The 18838-nt window shown below is 49.6% G+C and overlaps 1 protein-coding gene across 1 annotated transcript in view; it reads left to right on the top strand.

The window, feature by feature from the left end:
* LOC126484303 (uncharacterized) overlaps window positions 1–18080 on the top strand; it is a 43711-nt gene extending 25631 nt beyond the window's left edge. The window contains exon 2 of the mRNA XM_050107735.1: window positions 16725–18080. Within this exon, the coding sequence (XP_049963692.1) occupies window positions 16725–18080 (1356 nt within the window). The remainder of the gene's footprint in view (window positions 1–16724) is intronic.
* Window positions 18081–18838: the final 758 nt, after the last annotated feature.

Here is an 18838-nt window from a genome sequence, read left to right as displayed (position 1 = left end):
TGCCTCTTTCCTGGGAAGGAAGGCAGGGTGGTAATGGGCGGAGCTTGAAACCTCCGCGAAAAAGCGGCCAAAGGAGTTGGAGACAGCCACAGGATCAACAAGGACGTTATTACCTGAGGTCAGGCCAGGTACCGAGGAGTGGGCCTTAATGCCCGACAGCCGGCGCAGGCAACCCCATACGACAGAAGAGGGAGTAAAACTGTTAAAGGAGCTGGTGAAAGAGGCCCAACAAGCTTTTTTGCTGTCTTTGATGATTCTACGGCATTGCGCTCGGAGTCGTTTGTATTCAATACAATTCGCCAACGTAGGATGGCGGCGAAAAGTGCGTAAAGCACGTCGTCGAGCACGGATAGCGTCCCTACAAGCCTCGTTCCACCAGGGAACGGAAACGCGACGTGAAGAAGAAGTAGTACGAGGAATGGAACGTTCGGCAGCATTGATGATAACAGCCGTGAGGTATTCGACCTGACTGTCACAACTGAGAAAATCGTGGTCTGGAAAGGTCGCCAGGGAGGAGTAAAGTCCCCAGTCAGCTTTCAGTATGTTCCAGCTCGAAGGACGTGGGGATGGGGTGTGGTGCAGGAGACGAACGATACAGGGGAAGTGGTCGCTCGAATAGGTGTCAGAAAGGACATACCACTCGAACCGACGGGCAAGAGTGGTAGAACAGATCGAGAGGTCCAAGTGGGAGTAGGTATGAGTAGAGTCCGAGAGGAAAGTCGGGGCGCCGGTATTGAGGCAGACAAGATCGAGAAAGGTTGAAGACATCCGCCAAGAATGAGCCTCTTTGACAGGATGCAGGAGAGCCCCAAAGGGGATGATGGGCATTGAAGTCGCCAAACAATAAGAACGGCGGGGGAAGCTGAACGATCAGGTGCATCATGTCAGCCCAACTAACAGCAGATGACGGTGGAGTGTAGATGGTACAAACTGAAAAAGTAAAAGCAGAAAGAGTAATGCGGACAGCTATTGCTTGGAGTGGGGTGGTCAATGGGATGGGATGGGATGGTAATAGAAATCGTCCCGAACGAGCGACATGACCCCACCATGAGCTGGGATACCGTCCACAGGGGTGAGATCTTACCGCTCCGAGGTATAGTGGGTAAAGGCAATACGGTCAGTCGGGCGCAACTTGGTTTCCTGGAGACCAAGGACGAGCGGACAGTGCAGGCGGAGGAGCCGTTTTAATTCCTCCCAATTAGATCGAATACCTCTTATGTTCCAATGAAACAACGCCATCGCTAGTCAAAAAGTTGGGGGAACGAGACGGGGGAAGAGCTGGTCACCTCGACGGCCGCGGAGGGCCAGGTTGCGAGGGAACAACGCTACAACCGACAGGAGGCGGATCCGGTTCCATTGACTCGTCGCCAGCTGCGGCCGCTGTCCCTGATTGTGTAGGAGGGGCCGCATCATTTGCCGACGAAAGGCCGGCGGAGCGCCTGGCAGCGGAGTGTCCTGGCGAAACTGAGGACGGCCGGGAGCAGTGACTCACGGATGAAGCGTCAGACGAAACGCGCCGGGGTGGAGAGGGGGATAAAGACTTCTTCTTGGAGGCCTTCTTGGAAAGCCGAGGAGGCACAGGGATGGTGGGCTGGACCCGAAGAAGGTCCTCACGCGCGGGGTCCGTTTTGGAACGCCGGACCTCGGAAGCTGGGGTCCGGAACGTTTCCCCGATGGACGCCTGAGAAGAGGATCGCTTCTCAGATGGCGTGGGGGGAGGAGGAGGAGGAGGAGGAGGAGGAGGAGGAGGAGGAGGAGGAGGAGGAGGAAGGGTGGCCCCTAGGGCAGAGGGGGTGGGAGCCACGGGGAGGCGGATTTGGAAGGGAGGGATTTGGGAGGCGGAGGCAGAGCCCCCTGATGGGCGGAGGAGGCGGAGGGGGGACAGGATAGGGGTGAGGATACCGCGGAAGGAGTGGACACAACTGAGGCAAACGAAGTGGTCAATGGCACGGGATGAAGGCAGTCATACTTCTTCCTGGCCTCAGAATAAGAGAGCCGATCCAAAGTTTAGATTTCTTGTATCTTCTTCTCCTTCTGATAGGTGGGGCAGTCTGAGGATCTAGGCGAGTGGACGCCAGGACAATTAATGCACCGAGGTGGTGGGGTGCATGTATGTTCCTCACGAAGAGGACATCCACAATCGCCACAAAGGGGCTCAGCCTGACACCGTGACGACATGTGCCCAAAGCGCAAACACCTAAAACAGCGCATAGGAGGCGGGACATAAGGTCGCACGTCGCACCGGTAGCACATCACCTTTACCTTCTCCGGGAGAACGTCCCCCTCGAAGGCGAGGATAAAGGCCCCTGTGTCGATGCGACGGTCTTTGGGGCCACGCTGGACTCGCCGGACGAAATGCACGCCGCGGCGCTCCAGGTTGGCCCTGAGCTCCTCATCAGATTGTAGCAGGAGGTCACGATGAAAAATAACCCCCTGTGTCCTGTTTAGTGCCAGATATGGGACAATGGATACTGGGATGTCCCCTAGGCGGTCGCACGCCTGGAGCGCCGCCGACTGTGTGGCGGAGGTGGTCTTGATAAGAACGGACCCTGAACGCATTTTACTAAGAGCCTACATTTCCCTGAAGATGTCATCAATGTGCTGAACAAAACATGGGCTTGGAGGTGGCGAACGTCCCCCCATCGGTTCGAGAACAGACCAAATAGCGGGGGAAGTACTTCGCCCCAAGCCGGCGGGCCTGTCCCTCCTCCCATGGAGTGGCTAAGGGAGAAAGGGCAGGAGAACCAGAACTAGAAACGGTACCTTTTCTTTTGAAAGACTCGGCCGCAAAACGACCTGATACGTGTTGACGTTTCATCTGCAAAACGTCCGCCCCGATACCACCCACTCCGACCAGGGACTCTCCCCACGGGCGCCACCCAGCCGCAGCAAGGGCCACCTGGCAGGATGACCATTGCCGGGAGTCCTGATGCCCCAAGGAGACGGGCATCTACTCCTTGGCCGACATGGGGAGGGTGCAGCTCAGGTATCGGCAGTACGATCCCTGTGTTGTCAGGGGGCTACAACCTAGAGGGTACATGACGACCCCACCACAATGGGCTGGCTACCGTGCTGGATTTCTGGTGCCATGGAAAGTCCATCATGATCACTGGTGCAGATGGAGATGCACTATGGGCGTAACTTGGACAACCCATCAGGCGTTTAGACCCAATTTGAGGAATAGTGGGTATGGTTACAACGCCGGTGCAATGCTGAGTGCCAACGTCTTAGTGCACTTAGGACCAGTGGTACACCATGTAAGGTGTCCTTCCCCAGAAGGCTCTTACTTGTGTAGAATTTTGAAAAATGGAGGTCAAACCCCAAGGGGGACCATCACATGGAAGGCCGAAATGGTTGAAACTCCTTTTAGTCGCCTCTTACGACAGGCAGGAATACCTCGGGCCTATTCTAATCCCCGGACCCGCAGGGAGGGGGGGGGGGGGATGCCAGGTAGGACACATGGTAGAATGAAGAGTTTTCTATCGAACATGAGCCCCAGGAATTTCGTAGTTCCAACAAACAGAAGACCAGCTGGCCAAAGATGTGAAGATGGTGGGAGAAACCAACTGCTCTGACAGGAATCCACACAACTGTTTTGTCAGTGGAAAAAGGAATACAGTTGTCGATGCTCCATGAGCAAGGAAGTTCGAGACATCGCTGAAGACGTCGCTCTACGTGAGAGGTCCGTGGAGAACTGCAGTAGATGACAAAATCGTCAATAAAAAGGGAGCCAGAGAGGCCTGGCAGGAGGTAGACCGTTATAGCGTTAATGGCGATAGCGAGGAGGACAATACTGAGGACATAATACTGAGGTACGCCAATTTCTTGGATAAAGGTGTCTGACGAGACGCAACCCACACACACACATTGAAACCTCCATCTTTTAAAAATTGTGGAGGGGAACAGGGAAGCTAGGAGTAGAGGGTACAGAGGAAGCCAGTCATCCAACAGATGTCGTGAGCTTTCTCCAAATCGTGAAGTATAGCTTGCCTGGGGTTTCCGTAGAAAGCCGTTCACGATGTAGGTGGACGAAGTGACGAGATTGTCAACAAGAGAATGGCGCACTAAATCCACAGTGGGCACTGGTTAGTAAATTGCAGCACTAACCACTGTACCAGCTGGTGATGAATCTTATGTTAGATCACCTTGAAAACAGCTGCTGAGGGAAATGGGGCAGTAGCTAGAAGAGTGCTTGTTCTTACCATGCTTATATGCTTGTGTTTGACAGTGGCTTCAGTCCAGCATCTGGGAAATCTTCCCTCCACCCAGAGGACATTGTACATATGAAGGAGAGAACACTTGCCTGCGAGAAAAGGTGCTGCAACATCTGAATGTTAACATCATCCAGCCCTGGGGCAGAGGATTGGGATGAAGTGAGAGCACCGTACACCTCTCTCGTAGTATAGGCGACATTGTGGCCATCACGATTCTGATAAAGTTATTGTCCGAGCCACCGCCACTTGTTTTCAATCGAGGAAGGCCGGGTGGTAATGTGTAGAGCTCCAAACCTCCACAAAACAACAGCCCAAGGTGCTGTAGATAGCAGTGGAGTCTACTATGACATCTGCTACTGTCATGCCGCAAATTTGAGGAAGGACATTTCTCCCAGACAGCCGTGTGAGTTTGGCCCACATGAAAGAGCGAGTGGTACTTAAAATTAGTAAATGAAATTCACCTACGTTTTTGCTATCTCTAAGAATACAGCGTCAATGCGCACGCAACTGTTTCTAAGGAATGTAGTTTGCCATCATAGGACGACAGTTATAAACGCGTTGAGCACATTTCCGTCCACAAAACGCGTCGCGGCTCGCCTATTAATATCTTTCATTTGCTAACTATCCCTATCAGTAGTTAGTGCCTTCCATAGTTTGAATCTTTTATGTAGCTGGCATTAGTGCCGCTCGCTGTATTGCAGTAGCTTGAGCAGCGAAGATTTTTGTGAGGTAAGTGATTTGTGAAAGGTATAGTTTAATGTTAGTCGGGGCCATTCTTTTGTAGGGAATTTTGAAAGTCAGATTGCGTTGCGCTAACAAAGTATTGTGTGTCAGTTTAAGCACAGTCATGTATATTTGTTCAAAGGGGAAGCATTTCACTTTTGTGTATTATGAGGTAAGTACATTGACTTCTGCAGAACTTAGCTTTCGGAGGACGATAACTACGACACTTCCACACAGATTATGTTGCAACAAGACGCACATTCAGCGCTACAGTACACGTATTTGAGTGATTAATTTTGTACTTAAAACATTTATTTTTAAAGATTTTTGAATTACAAAGAAAGTTTTCCATGATACATTTCATTCCATTGCTGTAATCTGTAACACCTGAGGGTATAATTACATTAATCCTCAGGGGGGTACACGCTTACTTTGTGTACCATGTGTGTGGCAACCACAAGGAACCCTAGCTAATATGGTATCTGCTTATACAACTTTACACATCGGTACCATATTTCTCTAACACACAAATTACACAGCTATCTGATCATTTAACTGAGAGAAACATTTTTTTACTACATCCGTGACATGTTTACGCAATACACAGTTGGGTAACTTCACACTTATGAAACTGTATTTTGTCTGTACTTTGTAAACTGTTCATATTTTTTCGGGATCATTGTGATACTATGAGAGCTTTGAATGATGTATTTGGTAAGGGAGCATGACTTTAAAGTACGTTTGAGGTAGATGACACTATTGAAATGAGCAGAGAATTTTTTTTAGGTTTGGAAATTAATGCAGAAAGCTACGACGTTTTTGAGATTTGACTGAGGTGTTATGATATTATTATGATGACTATGTGTATTATGCTATTGAGGTATGTTTATGATTAATAAGCTGATGCTATATGAGTTATTTGAGTATGCTACGTATTTCTTATGATGAAATATTGAAGTGTCGACGAATATGTATATGTGTAATAAGGTAGGGAATAATGAGTAGTGGTTAGGGACGCTGATTTGTGAAAAAGGTTGTTGGAAACCAAGAATCGTACTTTAAGAGTTATGAAATGTGTGTAAATGCGTGAATGTATCACAATGCCGGCGAAAATTTTTTGGACACTGTTATATTCATAAGATTTTGTTTCTACACATTTGCAACGCAAATTCTCGACCTGTGAATGTTTTATATGAGACTGTCACTGTAGCGGCAACTGGTGTCGTAAATATTTCGGTAAGAAAGCTGAGTGACCTCGATGTAATGCGTTGTGGCACCCAGCTGGGCCAGCCGCCTGGAGAAAAAGCCATTAGGTGGAGAGAAAAAAAAGGAGCCATTAACCTCGCTTCTGACATTCCTTTGTACAAAGCATCGGAAAAACGACACGGTCGAACTTGATAACATATGATTACACTGTGGAGCTCTTAATTTATGGTTTACTGAAATGCCTAATGAAATGACGAGAAATATTTTTATGTCTATACACCTGATTATGAATACTGTCTCTAGTTGAGAGATTTTTCTACTAACTTATGAAATGTCTAATGACTACTGAATGATGTTCTTATGCTTTACTTTGTACATAGTTGCTTATTTCATTTGATATCTAGTTTCCAGCTGTGTTGCAGCATTGCTTTTATAAAATAAAATGCATTTGCTAATGTGAACACTTTGTCACAGATCTATTAAATAATAATTTTGTAATCCACATTCTTAAAACAAGGAGCACTTGGAAAGGAAAGAACAATAAGAAGGGACTAGTAACAGTAACTACATACATAATATTCTTTTTAAGTACATGGTAATATTTCTTTTACAATAAGTTGTTGTTGTTGTGCACCACTTTAATTACTTAGACATTAACATGTGATTATACATTTCCCTTATCTGCATTGTTATCTTTAGTGTACTATATTTTCTGCTTGAGCTTTGTCATGTTTAGGTAAAAGTTATTTCATTTTCTGTTGTTGGTTGCCAGGCATAGTGCTACTTAATTTCAATTTGTGTTACTCTGCTAAGCCAGATTTATTTTTCTTGTTTGCTGCGCATTGCCTCATATTAGTTGTAATGTTGAATTGCTTGGTAATTTAGATTTACTGTAGCTTGCTTTGCAAATTTGAATTTTTTTGTCCTTGCTGTTTGTGTTAATTGTTGTGTGCTGCTGCATTGCCTCGTCCTTTAGTTTAGCATCTGAGTTCAGTAGATTTAAGTTAGCTTAAGAGGGGGTAGACTACATAAGAAACTGACTATGGACAATAGAAAAAAAATCCATTGAGACGTTATATGAAAAATATTTGGGCCAAAATGAGTATTGTACAATCAGAAATAATTATTTTTGAAAGAAATATGAACAGAATACAGAAAGCAGGCTTAGATAGGACTTTTTGGGAATAATGATGAACAAAGGGAGATCTCCATGCAAAATACTGCAGTAAAACAAACCCTGTCCTTTCCCTTTTGTGTTATCCCACTATATGTTTGTGTACCCTTGTGTATGTGTTTTCTTCCTGTCTCTGTGTACTGTTTCATAGAACTTTTTTCTCTTCTAATACTAAGTTACATTCACTATGATGAATACTGTTATCCTCAAATACAATTGGCATTAATAATGTATTTTTTACTTTGTAAAGATGTTTAGACATTTATTCTGTTTTGTGTTAATGCTCATGTGTGAAGTTGATGTTTCGAAAGTTATTCTGATCTTTTATGTATGTATTTACTTATGTCATAATTCCTGTAACACTGATGTATATGTTAGTTCGATTCTTTTGTAAAGCCTGTACCACAAATGTTATCTGCATCGTTATGTTCTTTAATGATGTATTTTGTACCTTTGTAATTGTATTCTCATGTTATAAAATTGTAATTGACACCAGTTCATCTTATTATTAACTTTTAAGTTACATTTCACTGCACACGTTTCTGTTGGTCATAGTATATGGACAATATGTGAGAAGTAGGGACTGTTAGTGTTTGCACGTGTGTTAATAATTCAGCAAGGGACTGGATAACAGCATTGTTGGTTCTAAGGACAATTCCAAAAACTTTGTGAGTGCACAAGTGGTGGTTTATGGACTTGCTATATTATCCGTAAGACTCTTCAATGGTGATTGTGCACCTGCACAGTCACAACAGATGGCTGCTGGCCGTCTCTACAAGGACTACAGTGGGTCTACATCTTTGATGATCCATCAATACCATTATTTCTACAAGGACTGCAGTGGGTCTGCACCTCTGGTGGCCCACCAATACCGTAATCTCTACCAGGACTACAGTGGGTCTGCTCTGTGATGACCTGCCTACCAATACTCTTCAAAATTTCGACTGACTCTGCTGTGGATTTTCTCCGTTTTCTTTTTTTTTTTGTGGTTTTAGGGCGCACAACTTCAATGGTCATTAGCGCCCTTACTACGTTAAGAATGCACCGCGAGGCACAACAACTAAAAGGGAAAACACGATAAAAGACAGACTGATAGGCAGAGGATTAAAAAACAGCATAATCAAATGTCCTTAGAGAGGTGTGTCAAATTGATAAAACGAAGGACACGAGCAGCTGCTCGTGTGTCATCGGCTAAAATAGCATCTAAAGTACATGGCAGGTTAAGATCGAGACGCAGTGTGTTGAAATCTGTACACGACATTAAAATGTGGCGGACCGTCAGCAATTGCCCACATTGGCAGAACGGCGCCGGCGCAGCCGTCAGCAGATGGCGATGGCTGAACCGGCAGTGTCCGATGCGTAACCGGGCCAAAACGACCTCCTCCCGCCGAGAAGGGCGGGAGGAGGACGTCCAAGCCGTGGGAAGAGGTTTCAAGGCCCGAATCTTGTTGTCTGTAAGTGCAGCCCAATCGGCATGCCACAGCGATAAAATGCGCCGACAAATGACCCTGCTACAGTCTCAGGAAGGGACACAACAAGAAGCTGTCCGAGGTTGGATGACCGCAGCCTTGGCCGCGGCATCTGCAGCTTCGTTCCCAGGGATACCGACATGGCCAGGGACCCACAAAGTTAACCGGAGAACCGACGTCCACCAGCTGCTGAAGAGAGCGTTGGATCCGGTGTACGAAAGGGTGAACCAGGTACGGATCACTGAGGCTCTGGATGGCGCTCAGGGAATCTGAGCAGATGACATAAGCAGAATGTCGGTGGCGGCAGATGTAAAGAACAGCCTGGTAGAGGGCAAAGAGCTCAGCTGTGAAGACCGAACAATGGCCATGGAGTCGGTATTTGAAACTTTGTGCCCTGACAATAAAGGAACACCCGACCCCGTCATTGGTCTTTGAGCCATCTGTATAAATGAAGGTCATATTGATGAACTTTGAACGAAGTTCAACAAAACGGGAGTGGTAGACTGAACCGGGGGTAACCTCTTACGGGAGCGAGCTGAGGTCAAGGTGAACGCGGACCTCAGCCTGGAGCCAAGGTGGCGTGTGGCTCTCGCCCACTCGAAAGGTTGCAGGGAGTGAAAAATTAAGGTGTTGAAGGAAGCGACGAAAGCGAACTCCAGGGGGTAGCAGGGCAGAGACATACAACCCGTATTGACGATCGAGAGAGTCGTCAAAAAAGGAGCGATAAGACGGGTGGTCGGGCATTGACAGTAGCCGACAGGCATACCGACAAAGCAGTATATCGCGCCGGTAGGTGAGTGGCAATTCGCCAGCGTCAGCATGAAGACTCTCTACGGGACTAGTATAAAACGCTCCAATCGCAAGTCGTAAACCCCGATGTTGTATGCAGTTGAGGCGGCTTAAGATAGATGGCCGTGCAGAGGAGTATACGAAGCTCCCATAATCCAGCTTGGAGCGGACGATCGAGCGATATAGACGAAGCAGGACGGTTCGATCTGCTCCCCACGACATACCACTGAGAACACGGAGGACATTTAAAGAACGGGTACAACGGGCAGCCAAATATGACATGTGGAGACCAGCTAAGTTTCCTGTCAAATGTAAGACCTAAAAATATTGTTGTCTCCATGATTGGGAGAGCAACGGGACCGAGTCGTAAGGACGGTGGGAGAAACTCTCTGTAGCGCCAGAAGTTAATACAGACCGTCTTCTCGGCAGAAAAACGGAAGCCATTGGCGACACTCCAGGAGTAAAGACGGTCAAGAGAACGCTGAAAACAGCGCTCCAGGACACGTGTACACTGCGCGCTGCAATAGAGGGAGCCTGATACATCAGCCGGGAGGCAATCCATTATTGAATTGATCGCGATGGCGAAGAGAGCGACGCTCAAAACTGAGCCGTGTGGCACCCCATTCTCCTGGCGAAAGGTGTCGGACAGGACAGAACCCACACGTACCCTGAACCATCGATCCATTAAAAAAGAACGAATAAAAAGAGGGAGGCGACCGCGAAGGCCCCATGTATGCATGGTGCGGAGAATGCCCGCCCTCCAACAGGTGTCGTAAGCCTTCTCCAAATCAAAGAACACAGCCACAGTCAGGCGCTTCCGCAAGAAGTTATTCATAATGAAGGTCGACAAGGTAACCAGATGGTCAACAGCAGAGCGGCGCCTACGAAATCCAAATTGTACATTGGTAAGTAGGCGTCGAGACTCGAGCAGCCAAACCAATCGAGAGTTAACTATTCGCTCCATCACTTTACAGACACAGCTGGTAAGCGAGATGGGTCGATAACTGGAAGGCAAGTGCTTGTCCTTCCCCGGCTTAGGAATCGGGACAACAATAGACTCGCGCCAGCATGCGGGAACATGTCCCTCAATCCAGATGCGATTGTATGTACGAAGAAGAAAACCTTTACCCGCAGGAGAAAGGTTCTTCAGCATCTGAATATGAATAGAATCAGGCCCTGGAGCGGAGGACCATGATCGGCCCAGTGCGTTTTCGAGTTCCCGCATGGTGAATGGGGCATTATAACTTTCACGATTCGAGGAGCGGAAGTTAGGTGGCCTAGCCTCCTCTGCCTGTTTGCGGGGGAGGAAGGCAGGGAGATAATGAGCGGAGCTCGAAACCTCAGCGAAAAAGCGGCCGAAGGCATTGGAGACATCCTCAGGGGCCACAAAGACGTCATTCGCGACCGTCAAGCCAGAAACTGGTGAGTGGACCTTAGTGCCAGATAGCCGGCGCAGGCCACCCCAGACAACAGAAGGAGGAGTAAAACTGTTGAAGGTGCTTTTTTTTTTTTGTGGTGTTAGGGCGCACAACTTCAATGGTCATTAGCGCCCTGACTACTCTAAGAATGCACCGCAAGGCACAAGTTGACCACAACAACTAAAAGGGAAAGCACGATAAAAGACAGACTGACAGGCATAGGATTAAAAAACAGCATCATCAAATGTCCTTAGCGAGGTTTGTCAAATTGATAAAACGAAGAACACGAGCAGCTGCTCGTGGGTCATCCGCTAAAATGGCATCGAAAGTATTTGGCAGGTTAAGATCGAGGCGCAGTGTGGTAAGATCTGGACAGGACATTAAAATGTGTCTAACCGTCAGCAAGTGCCCACATGGGCAGAACGGCGCCGGCGCAGCCGTCAGCAGATGGCGATGGCTGAACCGGCAGTGTCCAATTCTTAACCGGGCTAAAACGACCTCCTCCCGCCGAGAAGGGCGTGAGGAGGACGTCCAAGCCACAGGAAGAGGTTTTAAGGCCCGAAGCTTGTTGTCGGTAAGTGCAGCCCAATCGGCATGCGACAGAGGTAAGATGCGCCGACAAATCACCCTGCTAAAATCGGACGAAGGGACGCAACAAGAAGCTGTCCGAGGCTGGAGGACCGCAGCCTTGGCCGCGGCATCTGCAGCTTCGTTCCCAGGGATACCGACATGGCCAGGAACCCACATAAAGCTAGCTGGAGAACCGACGTCCACCAGCTGCTGAAGAGAGCGTTGGATCCGGTGTACGAAAGGGTGAACCGGGTACGGATCACTGAGGCTCTGGATGGCGCTCAGGGAATCTGAGCAGATGACATAAGCAGAATGTCGGTGGCGGCAGATGTAAAGAACAGCCTGGTAGAGGGCAAAGAGCTCAGCTGTGAAGACCGAACAATGGCCATGGAGCCGGTATTTGAAACTTTGTGCCTCGACAATAAAGGAACACCCGACCCCGTCATTGGTCTTAGAGCCATCTGTATAAATGAAAGTCATGTCGATGAACTTCGAACGAAGTTCCAAAAAACGGGAGTGGTAGACCGAACCGGGGGTGACCTCTTTTGGGAGCGAGCTGAGGTCAAGGTGAACGCGGACCTCAGCCTGGAGCCAAGGTGGCGTGCGGCTCTCACCCACTCGAAAGGTTGCAGGGAGTGAAAAATTAAGGTGTTGAAGGAGGCGACGAAAGCGAACTCCAGGGGGTAGCAGGGCAGAGACATACAACCCGTATTGACGGTCAAGAGAGTCGTCAAAAAAGGAACGATAAGACGGATGGTCGGGCATTGACAGTAGCCGACAGGCATACCGACAAAGCAGTATATCGCGCCGGTAGGTGAGTGGCAATTCGCCAGCGTCAGCATGAAGAGATTCTACGGGACTGGTATAAAATGCTCCGATCGCAAGTCGTAAACTCCGATGTTGTATGGAGTTGAGGCGGCGTAAGATGGATGGCCGTGCAGAGGAGTATACGAAGCTCCCATAATCCAGCTTGGAGCGGACGATCGAGCGATATAGACGAAGCAGGACGGTTCGATCCGCTCGCCACGACAGACCACTGAGAACACGGAGGACATTTAAAGAACGGGTACAACGGGCGGCCAAATATGACACATGTGGAGACCAGCTAAGTTTCCTGTCAAATGTAAGGCCTAAAAATTTGGTTGTCTCTACGATTGGGAGAGCAACGGGACCGAGTAGTAAGGACGGTGGGAGAAACTCTTTGTAGCGCCAGAAGTTAATACAGACCGTCTTCTCGGCAGAAAAACGGAAGCCATTGGCGACACTCCAGGAGTAAAGACGGTCAAGAGAACGCTGAAGACAGCGCTCCAGGACACGTGTACACTGCGCGCTGCAATAGATGGTAAAATCGTCCATGAAAAGGGAGCCTGATACATCAGCTGGGAGGCAATCCATTATTGAATTGATCGCGATGGCGAAGAGAGCGACGCTCAAAACTGAGCCCTGTGGCACCCCATTCTCCTGGCGAAAGGTGTCGGACAGGACAGAACCCACACGTACCCTGAACTGTCGATCCATTAAAAAGGAACGAATAAAAAGAGGGAGGCGACCGCGAAGGCCCCATGTATGCATGGTGCGGAGAATGCCCGCCTTCCAACAGGTGTCGTAAGCCTTCTCCAAATCAAAGAACACAGCCGCGGTCGGGCGCTTGCGCAAGAAGTTATTCATAATGAAGGTCGACAAGGTAACCAGATGGTCAACAGCAGAGCGGCGCCTACGAAATCCACATTGTACATTGGTAAGTAGGCGTCGAGACTCGAGCAGCCAAACCAATCGAGAGTTAACCATTCGCTCCATCACTTTACAGACACAGCTGGTAAGCGAGATAGGTCGATAACTGGAAGGCAAGTGAGCACGCGGGAACATGTCCCTCAATCCAGATGCGACTGTATGTACGAAGAAGAAAACCTTTACCCGCAGGAGAAAGGTTCTTCAGCATCTGAATATGAATAGAATCTGGCCCTGGAGCAGAGGACCGTGATCGGCCAAGTGCGTTTTCGAGTTCCCACATGGTGAATGGGGCATTATAACTTTCACAATTCGAGGAGCGGAAGTTAGGTGGCCTAGCCTCCTCTGCCTGTTTGCGGGGGAGGAAGGCAGGGTGGTAATGAGCGGAGCTCGAAACCTCTGCGAAAAAGCGGCCGAAGGCATTGGAGACATCCTCCGGGGCCACAAGGACGTCATTCGCGACCTTCAATCCAGAAACTGGTGAGTGGACCTTAGTGCCAGTTAGCCGGCGCAGGCTACCCCAGACAACAGAAGAAGGAGTAAAACTGTTGAAGGTGCTTGTGAAAGCAGCCCAGTTGGCTTTCTTGCTTTCTTTGATAATACGACGACACTGAGCACGTAATCGTTTATAATTGATACAATTCGCCACTGTAGGGTGGCGTTTAAATGTGCGTAAAGCACGTCGACGAGCACGTAAAGCGTCTCTACATGCTGCGGTCCACCAGGGAACCGGTACGCGACGTGGAGAAGGAGGGTGAGGGATGGAATATTCAGCAGCAGCGAGAATGACTTCCGTGAGGTGTGCGACCTGACGATCGCAGCTGGTGAAGGTTTGATCCTGAAAGGTCGCCCTGGAAGAGAGGAGCCCCCAGTCTGCCTTGGAGATGGTCCAACTAGAGGAGCATGGAGAGGGGGTATGCTGCAGGAGATGGATAACACACGGGAAGTGGTCGCTCGAATATGTATCAGAAAGTGCATACCACTCAAACCGGCGTGCAAGTTGGGGAGTACATATAGAGAGGTCTAAATGGGAATAGGTGTGAGATGTGTCCGAAAGAAAAGTAGGGGCGCCAGTATTGAGGCAGACAAGGTTGAGCTGGTTGAAAAGGTCTGCTAACAGGGAGCCCCTCGGGCAGGATGCTGGAGAGCCCCAAAGGGGATGGTGGGCATTGAAGTCTCCAGTTAAGAAAAATGGTGCAGGTAGCTGAGAAATAAGTTGCATCATGTCAGCCCTGGTAACGGCAGATGACGATGGAGTGTAAACGGTACAAATGGAAAATGTAAAAGTGGGGAGAGTAATGCGGATGGCAACTGCCTGCAGGCCAGTGTGCAACGTGATGCCATCATAGTAAATATCATCCCGGACCAGCAACATAACCCCTCCATGAGCCGGGATACCTACCACAGGGGGTAGGTCAAAACGCACAGAGGTGTAGTGTGCCAAGGCAATTTGATCGCATGGGCGTAGCTTCGTTTCCTGGAGGGCTACGACGAGCGGACGATGCAAGCGGAGCAGCAACTTCAAGTCCTCTCGGTTGGAGCGAATGCTGCGAATATTCCAGTTAATAAGTGCCATCGTAAGAAAAGGAAGATGAGAGAAGGGGTCACCTCGAAGGCCGCTTAGGGCCTGGCTTCGAGCGAGCACTGCCGCCGCTATCAGTAGGCGGACAGTCTTCGTCCATTGGGTCTATAGGTTCATCGGCCATCTTGGGAAGATGGCCGGGAGGGGGAGCTTCCTCCGCCGGTGAACGGCCAGATGTTCGGCTACCAGCGGTGCGGCCAGGCGAAACGGATGACGGCCTGGGGCGGCAACTGCTGGGTGGCGCAGGAGAAGAAATGCGCCGTGGCGGAGAAGGAGAACTGTGCTTCCTAGGAGCCTTCTTGGAAGTACGTTTGGTGGAAGTACCGGTCGAAGGCTGGGAGGTCGAGGTACGTAGGAAGTCTGCACGGGACGGTTCCTTCTTAAAGGCCCATGCATCTGACTTCTGGGTCTTCGTCTTGGCAGAAGCTGATGAAGGTGCTTGTGTCTGAGGGGTGACGGGAGGAAGAGGAGACGTCGACCGAGCGATCTTAGCACTGGCCGAACGGACGACCGTGGTGCTGAAGGTCAGATCGCATGTCTGGGTTGCCACCTCCCTGGTAGTCCGAGGAGAGGCGAGGACAGTACTGTATTTCCCCGCTGGGAGCAGCGTGGGCTTCTTACTAGCAAATAGCTTGCGAGCAGCCGCGGTGGACACTTTCTCTTTGACCCGAATTTCTTGGATACAGCGTTCTTCCTTATAGACAGGACAGTCGCGGGAGGATGCGGCATGGTCACCCTGGCAGTTCACACAACGAGGAGACAGAGGTGGACAGTCACCCTAATGGGCATCCCTGCCGCAAGTGACACATTTAGCCGCATTGGAACAAGACTGTCGAGTGATTGAAACGCTGACACTGGTAACAGCGCGTAGGTGTTGGGACATAGGGGCGAACAGAAATAACCTCGTAGCCCGCCTTGATGCGCGATGGCAACTTAACACTATCAAAGGTCAAGAAAAGTGTCTGGGTCGGTACAAGGTCATTGTTGACCTTTTTCATGACCCTATGGACAGCCGTCACGCCCTGCTCAGCGAGGTAAGATTGAATCTCCTCGTCAGTCAGTCCGTCGAGGGAGCTAGTATAGACCACACCACGAGACGAATTCAAAGTTCGGTGAGCCTCCACCCGGACAGGGAACGTGTACAGGAGTGTGGCCCGAAGCAGTTTTTGTGCCTGAAAGGCGCTCTCAGTTTCTAGTAATAAGGTACCGTTACGCAACCTGGTACAAGATTTGACAGATCCGGCTATGGCATCTACACCCTTCTGGATAACGAAAGGGTTGACAGAGGAAAAATCCTTTCCGTCCTCAGAACGAGAAGCGACGAGGAACTGTGGGGCAGGCGGTAGTACTTTTGTCACTGATGGCTGGTCACGTTTCCGTTTTTGGGCAGAAGTCGAGACAGATGGAGTGAAATCCATTGCGGAGGAATCCCCCATGATTGCCAGCGTCTCCGATGGCGCGCTCCTTCCTTGTGGGGACCCTCTCAGAGGGCACTCCCGCCTTAGGTGAATGTTTACACCTCAGGTCACACCTCCCGAGAACCAGACGGAGGGACCAATCGGCATGGTCAGAAGGTATCAGCTCAGGCAATCACCCCTCCCCGGGCCTGGCCTTTACCAGGGGGTACGCGCGTGCCTTACATGTCTACCCAGGGCGGGGAATTACGCGTTACCCCGTCACTGGCTACGCGTGCGAACGCGTGGGTCGGCCTTCAGGCACGCACAGGGAGGAAGGAAGAAGAGGATAAGGAGGAGAGAGAAGGAGAGAGAGGACAGACTGTCTCAAACGTCGAGGCGGAGACCAGAGGAGGCAAGGAGGAGGAGGCAAGGAGGAGAAGGCAAGGAGGAGAAGGCAAGGAGGAGAAGGCAAGGAGGAGAAGGCAAGGAGGAGAAGGCAAGGAGGAGAAGGCAAGGAGGAGAAGGCAAGGAGGAGAAGGCAAGGAGGAGAAGGCAAGGAGGAGAAGGCAAGGAGGAGAAGGCAAGGAGGAGAAGGCAAGGAGGAGAAGGCAAGGAGGAGAAGGCAAGGAGGAGAAGGCAAGGAGGAGGAGGCAAGGAGGAGGAGGCAAGGAGGAGGAGGCAAGGAGAAGGAGGCAAGGAGAAGGAGGCAAGGAGAAGGAGGCAAGGAGAAGGAGGCAAGGAGAAGGAGGCAAGGAGAAGGAGGCAAGGAGAAGGAGGCAAGGAGAAGGAGGCAAGGAGAAGGAGGCAAGGAGAAGGAGGCAAGGAGAAGGAGGCAAGGAGAAGGAGGCAAGGAGAAGGAGGCAAGGAGAAGAAGGCAAGGAGAAGAAGGCAAGGAGAAGAAGGCAAGGAGAAGAAGGCAAGGAGAAGAAGGCAAGGAGAAGAAGGCAAGGAGAAGAAGGCAAGGAGAAGAAGGCAAGGAGAAGAAGGCAAGGAGAAGAAGGCAAGGAGAAGAAGGCAAGGAGAAGAAGGCAAGGAGAAGAAGGCAAGGAGAAGAAGGCAAGGAGAAGAAGGCAAGGAGAAGGAGGCAAGGAGAAGGAGGCAAGGAGAAGGAGGCAAGGAGAAGAAGGCAAGGAGAAGAAGGCAAGGAGAAGAAGGCAAGGAGAAGAAGGCAAGGAGAAGAAGGCAAGGAGAAGAAGGCAAGGAGAAGAAGGCAAGGAGAAGAAGGCAAGGAGAAGAAGGCAAGGAGAAGAAGGCAAGGAGAAGAAGGCAAGGAGAAGAAGGCAAGGAGAAGAAGGCAAGGAGAAGAAGGCAAGGAGAAGAAGGCAAGGAGAAGAAGGCAAGGAGAAGAAGGCAAGGAGAAGAAGGCAAGGAGAAGAAGGCAAGGAGAAGAAGGCAAGGAGAAGAAGGCAAGGAGAAGAAGGCAAGGAGAAGAAGGCAAGGAGAAGAAGGCAAGGAGAAGAAGGCAAGGAGAAGAAGGCAAGGAGAAGAAGGCAAGGAGAAGAAGGCAAGGAGAAGAAGGCAAGGAGAAGAAGGCAAGGAGAAGAAGGCAAGGAGAAGAAGGCAAGGAGAAGAAGGCAAGGAGAAGAAGGCAAGGAGAAGAAGGCAAGGAGAAGAAGGCAAGGAGAAGAAGGCAAGGAGAAGAAGGCAAGGAGAAGAAGGCAAGGAGAAGAAGGCAAGGAGAAGAAGGCAAGGAGAAGAAGGCAAGGAGAAGAAGGCAAGGAGAAGAAGGCAAGGAGAAGAAGGCAAGGAGAAGAAGGCAAGGAGAAGAAGGCAAGGAGAAGAAGGCAAGGAGAAGAAGGCAAGGAAATAGTAAGGAAGACAGTGAGGTGGAAAAGGGCAAAGAAAGGAACCAACCAAAGGAAGGAAGAAACGAGAAGGGAAAAAGCAAAATGACCGCAAATAGAGGTCGTGGAACCGTCCGTCTCCGGACGCAGGCGCTAACGACCCCCATGAGGGGGTGGGACTCCTTTTAGTCGCCTCTTACGACAGGCAGGAATACCTCGGGCCTATTCTAATCCCCGGACCCGCAGGGGGGGATTTGCTCTGTTGTGGCCCATTACCTGTATGCATGTCAAGAGTCAGCACTGTCTTTCCGTTGGAAGGACAGCACTACTTCTTCAAGACTGCATGGAAATCCACTACTTCCGTGTGCATTTTCTTTTACTGTTCAGACTTTGAAAAAAAAGGAAAACACTGTAATTTTACTGTGATGAATCAGGACTGTCTTTATAGACTGTGAGAAAATTTTAGCTTTTGACCAACATTGTATCAATAAGTGTGTGCATTTGATATCTTTGTTATTGTAATTATGAAAAATTTTATTACATCATTATTGGCCACTGCCCAAAACAATTTGTAAAATTTTTTGTGGGGAGCATGGGGCTATGTAAGTAGGCTGTTTAGGTTTTCTTATTGGTAACGCCACCTCTGTATAAAAATCACTGGCTGTGCTGTGTGCAGTCTGTGTCTAGTTTGCATTGTTGTCTGCCATTGTAGTGTTGGGCAGCAGAAGCTGGATGTGAACAGCGCGTAGCGTTGCGCAGTTGGAGGTGAGCCGCCAGCAGTGGT

The sequence above is a fragment of the Schistocerca serialis genome, chromosome 6 (genome assembly GCF_023864345.2).
Source record: "Schistocerca serialis cubense isolate TAMUIC-IGC-003099 chromosome 6, iqSchSeri2.2, whole genome shotgun sequence".
In the NCBI taxonomy this organism is placed as follows: Eukaryota; Metazoa; Arthropoda; class Insecta; order Orthoptera; family Acrididae; genus Schistocerca; species Schistocerca serialis.
This window is presented reverse-complemented; position numbering and strand designations above follow the sequence as displayed.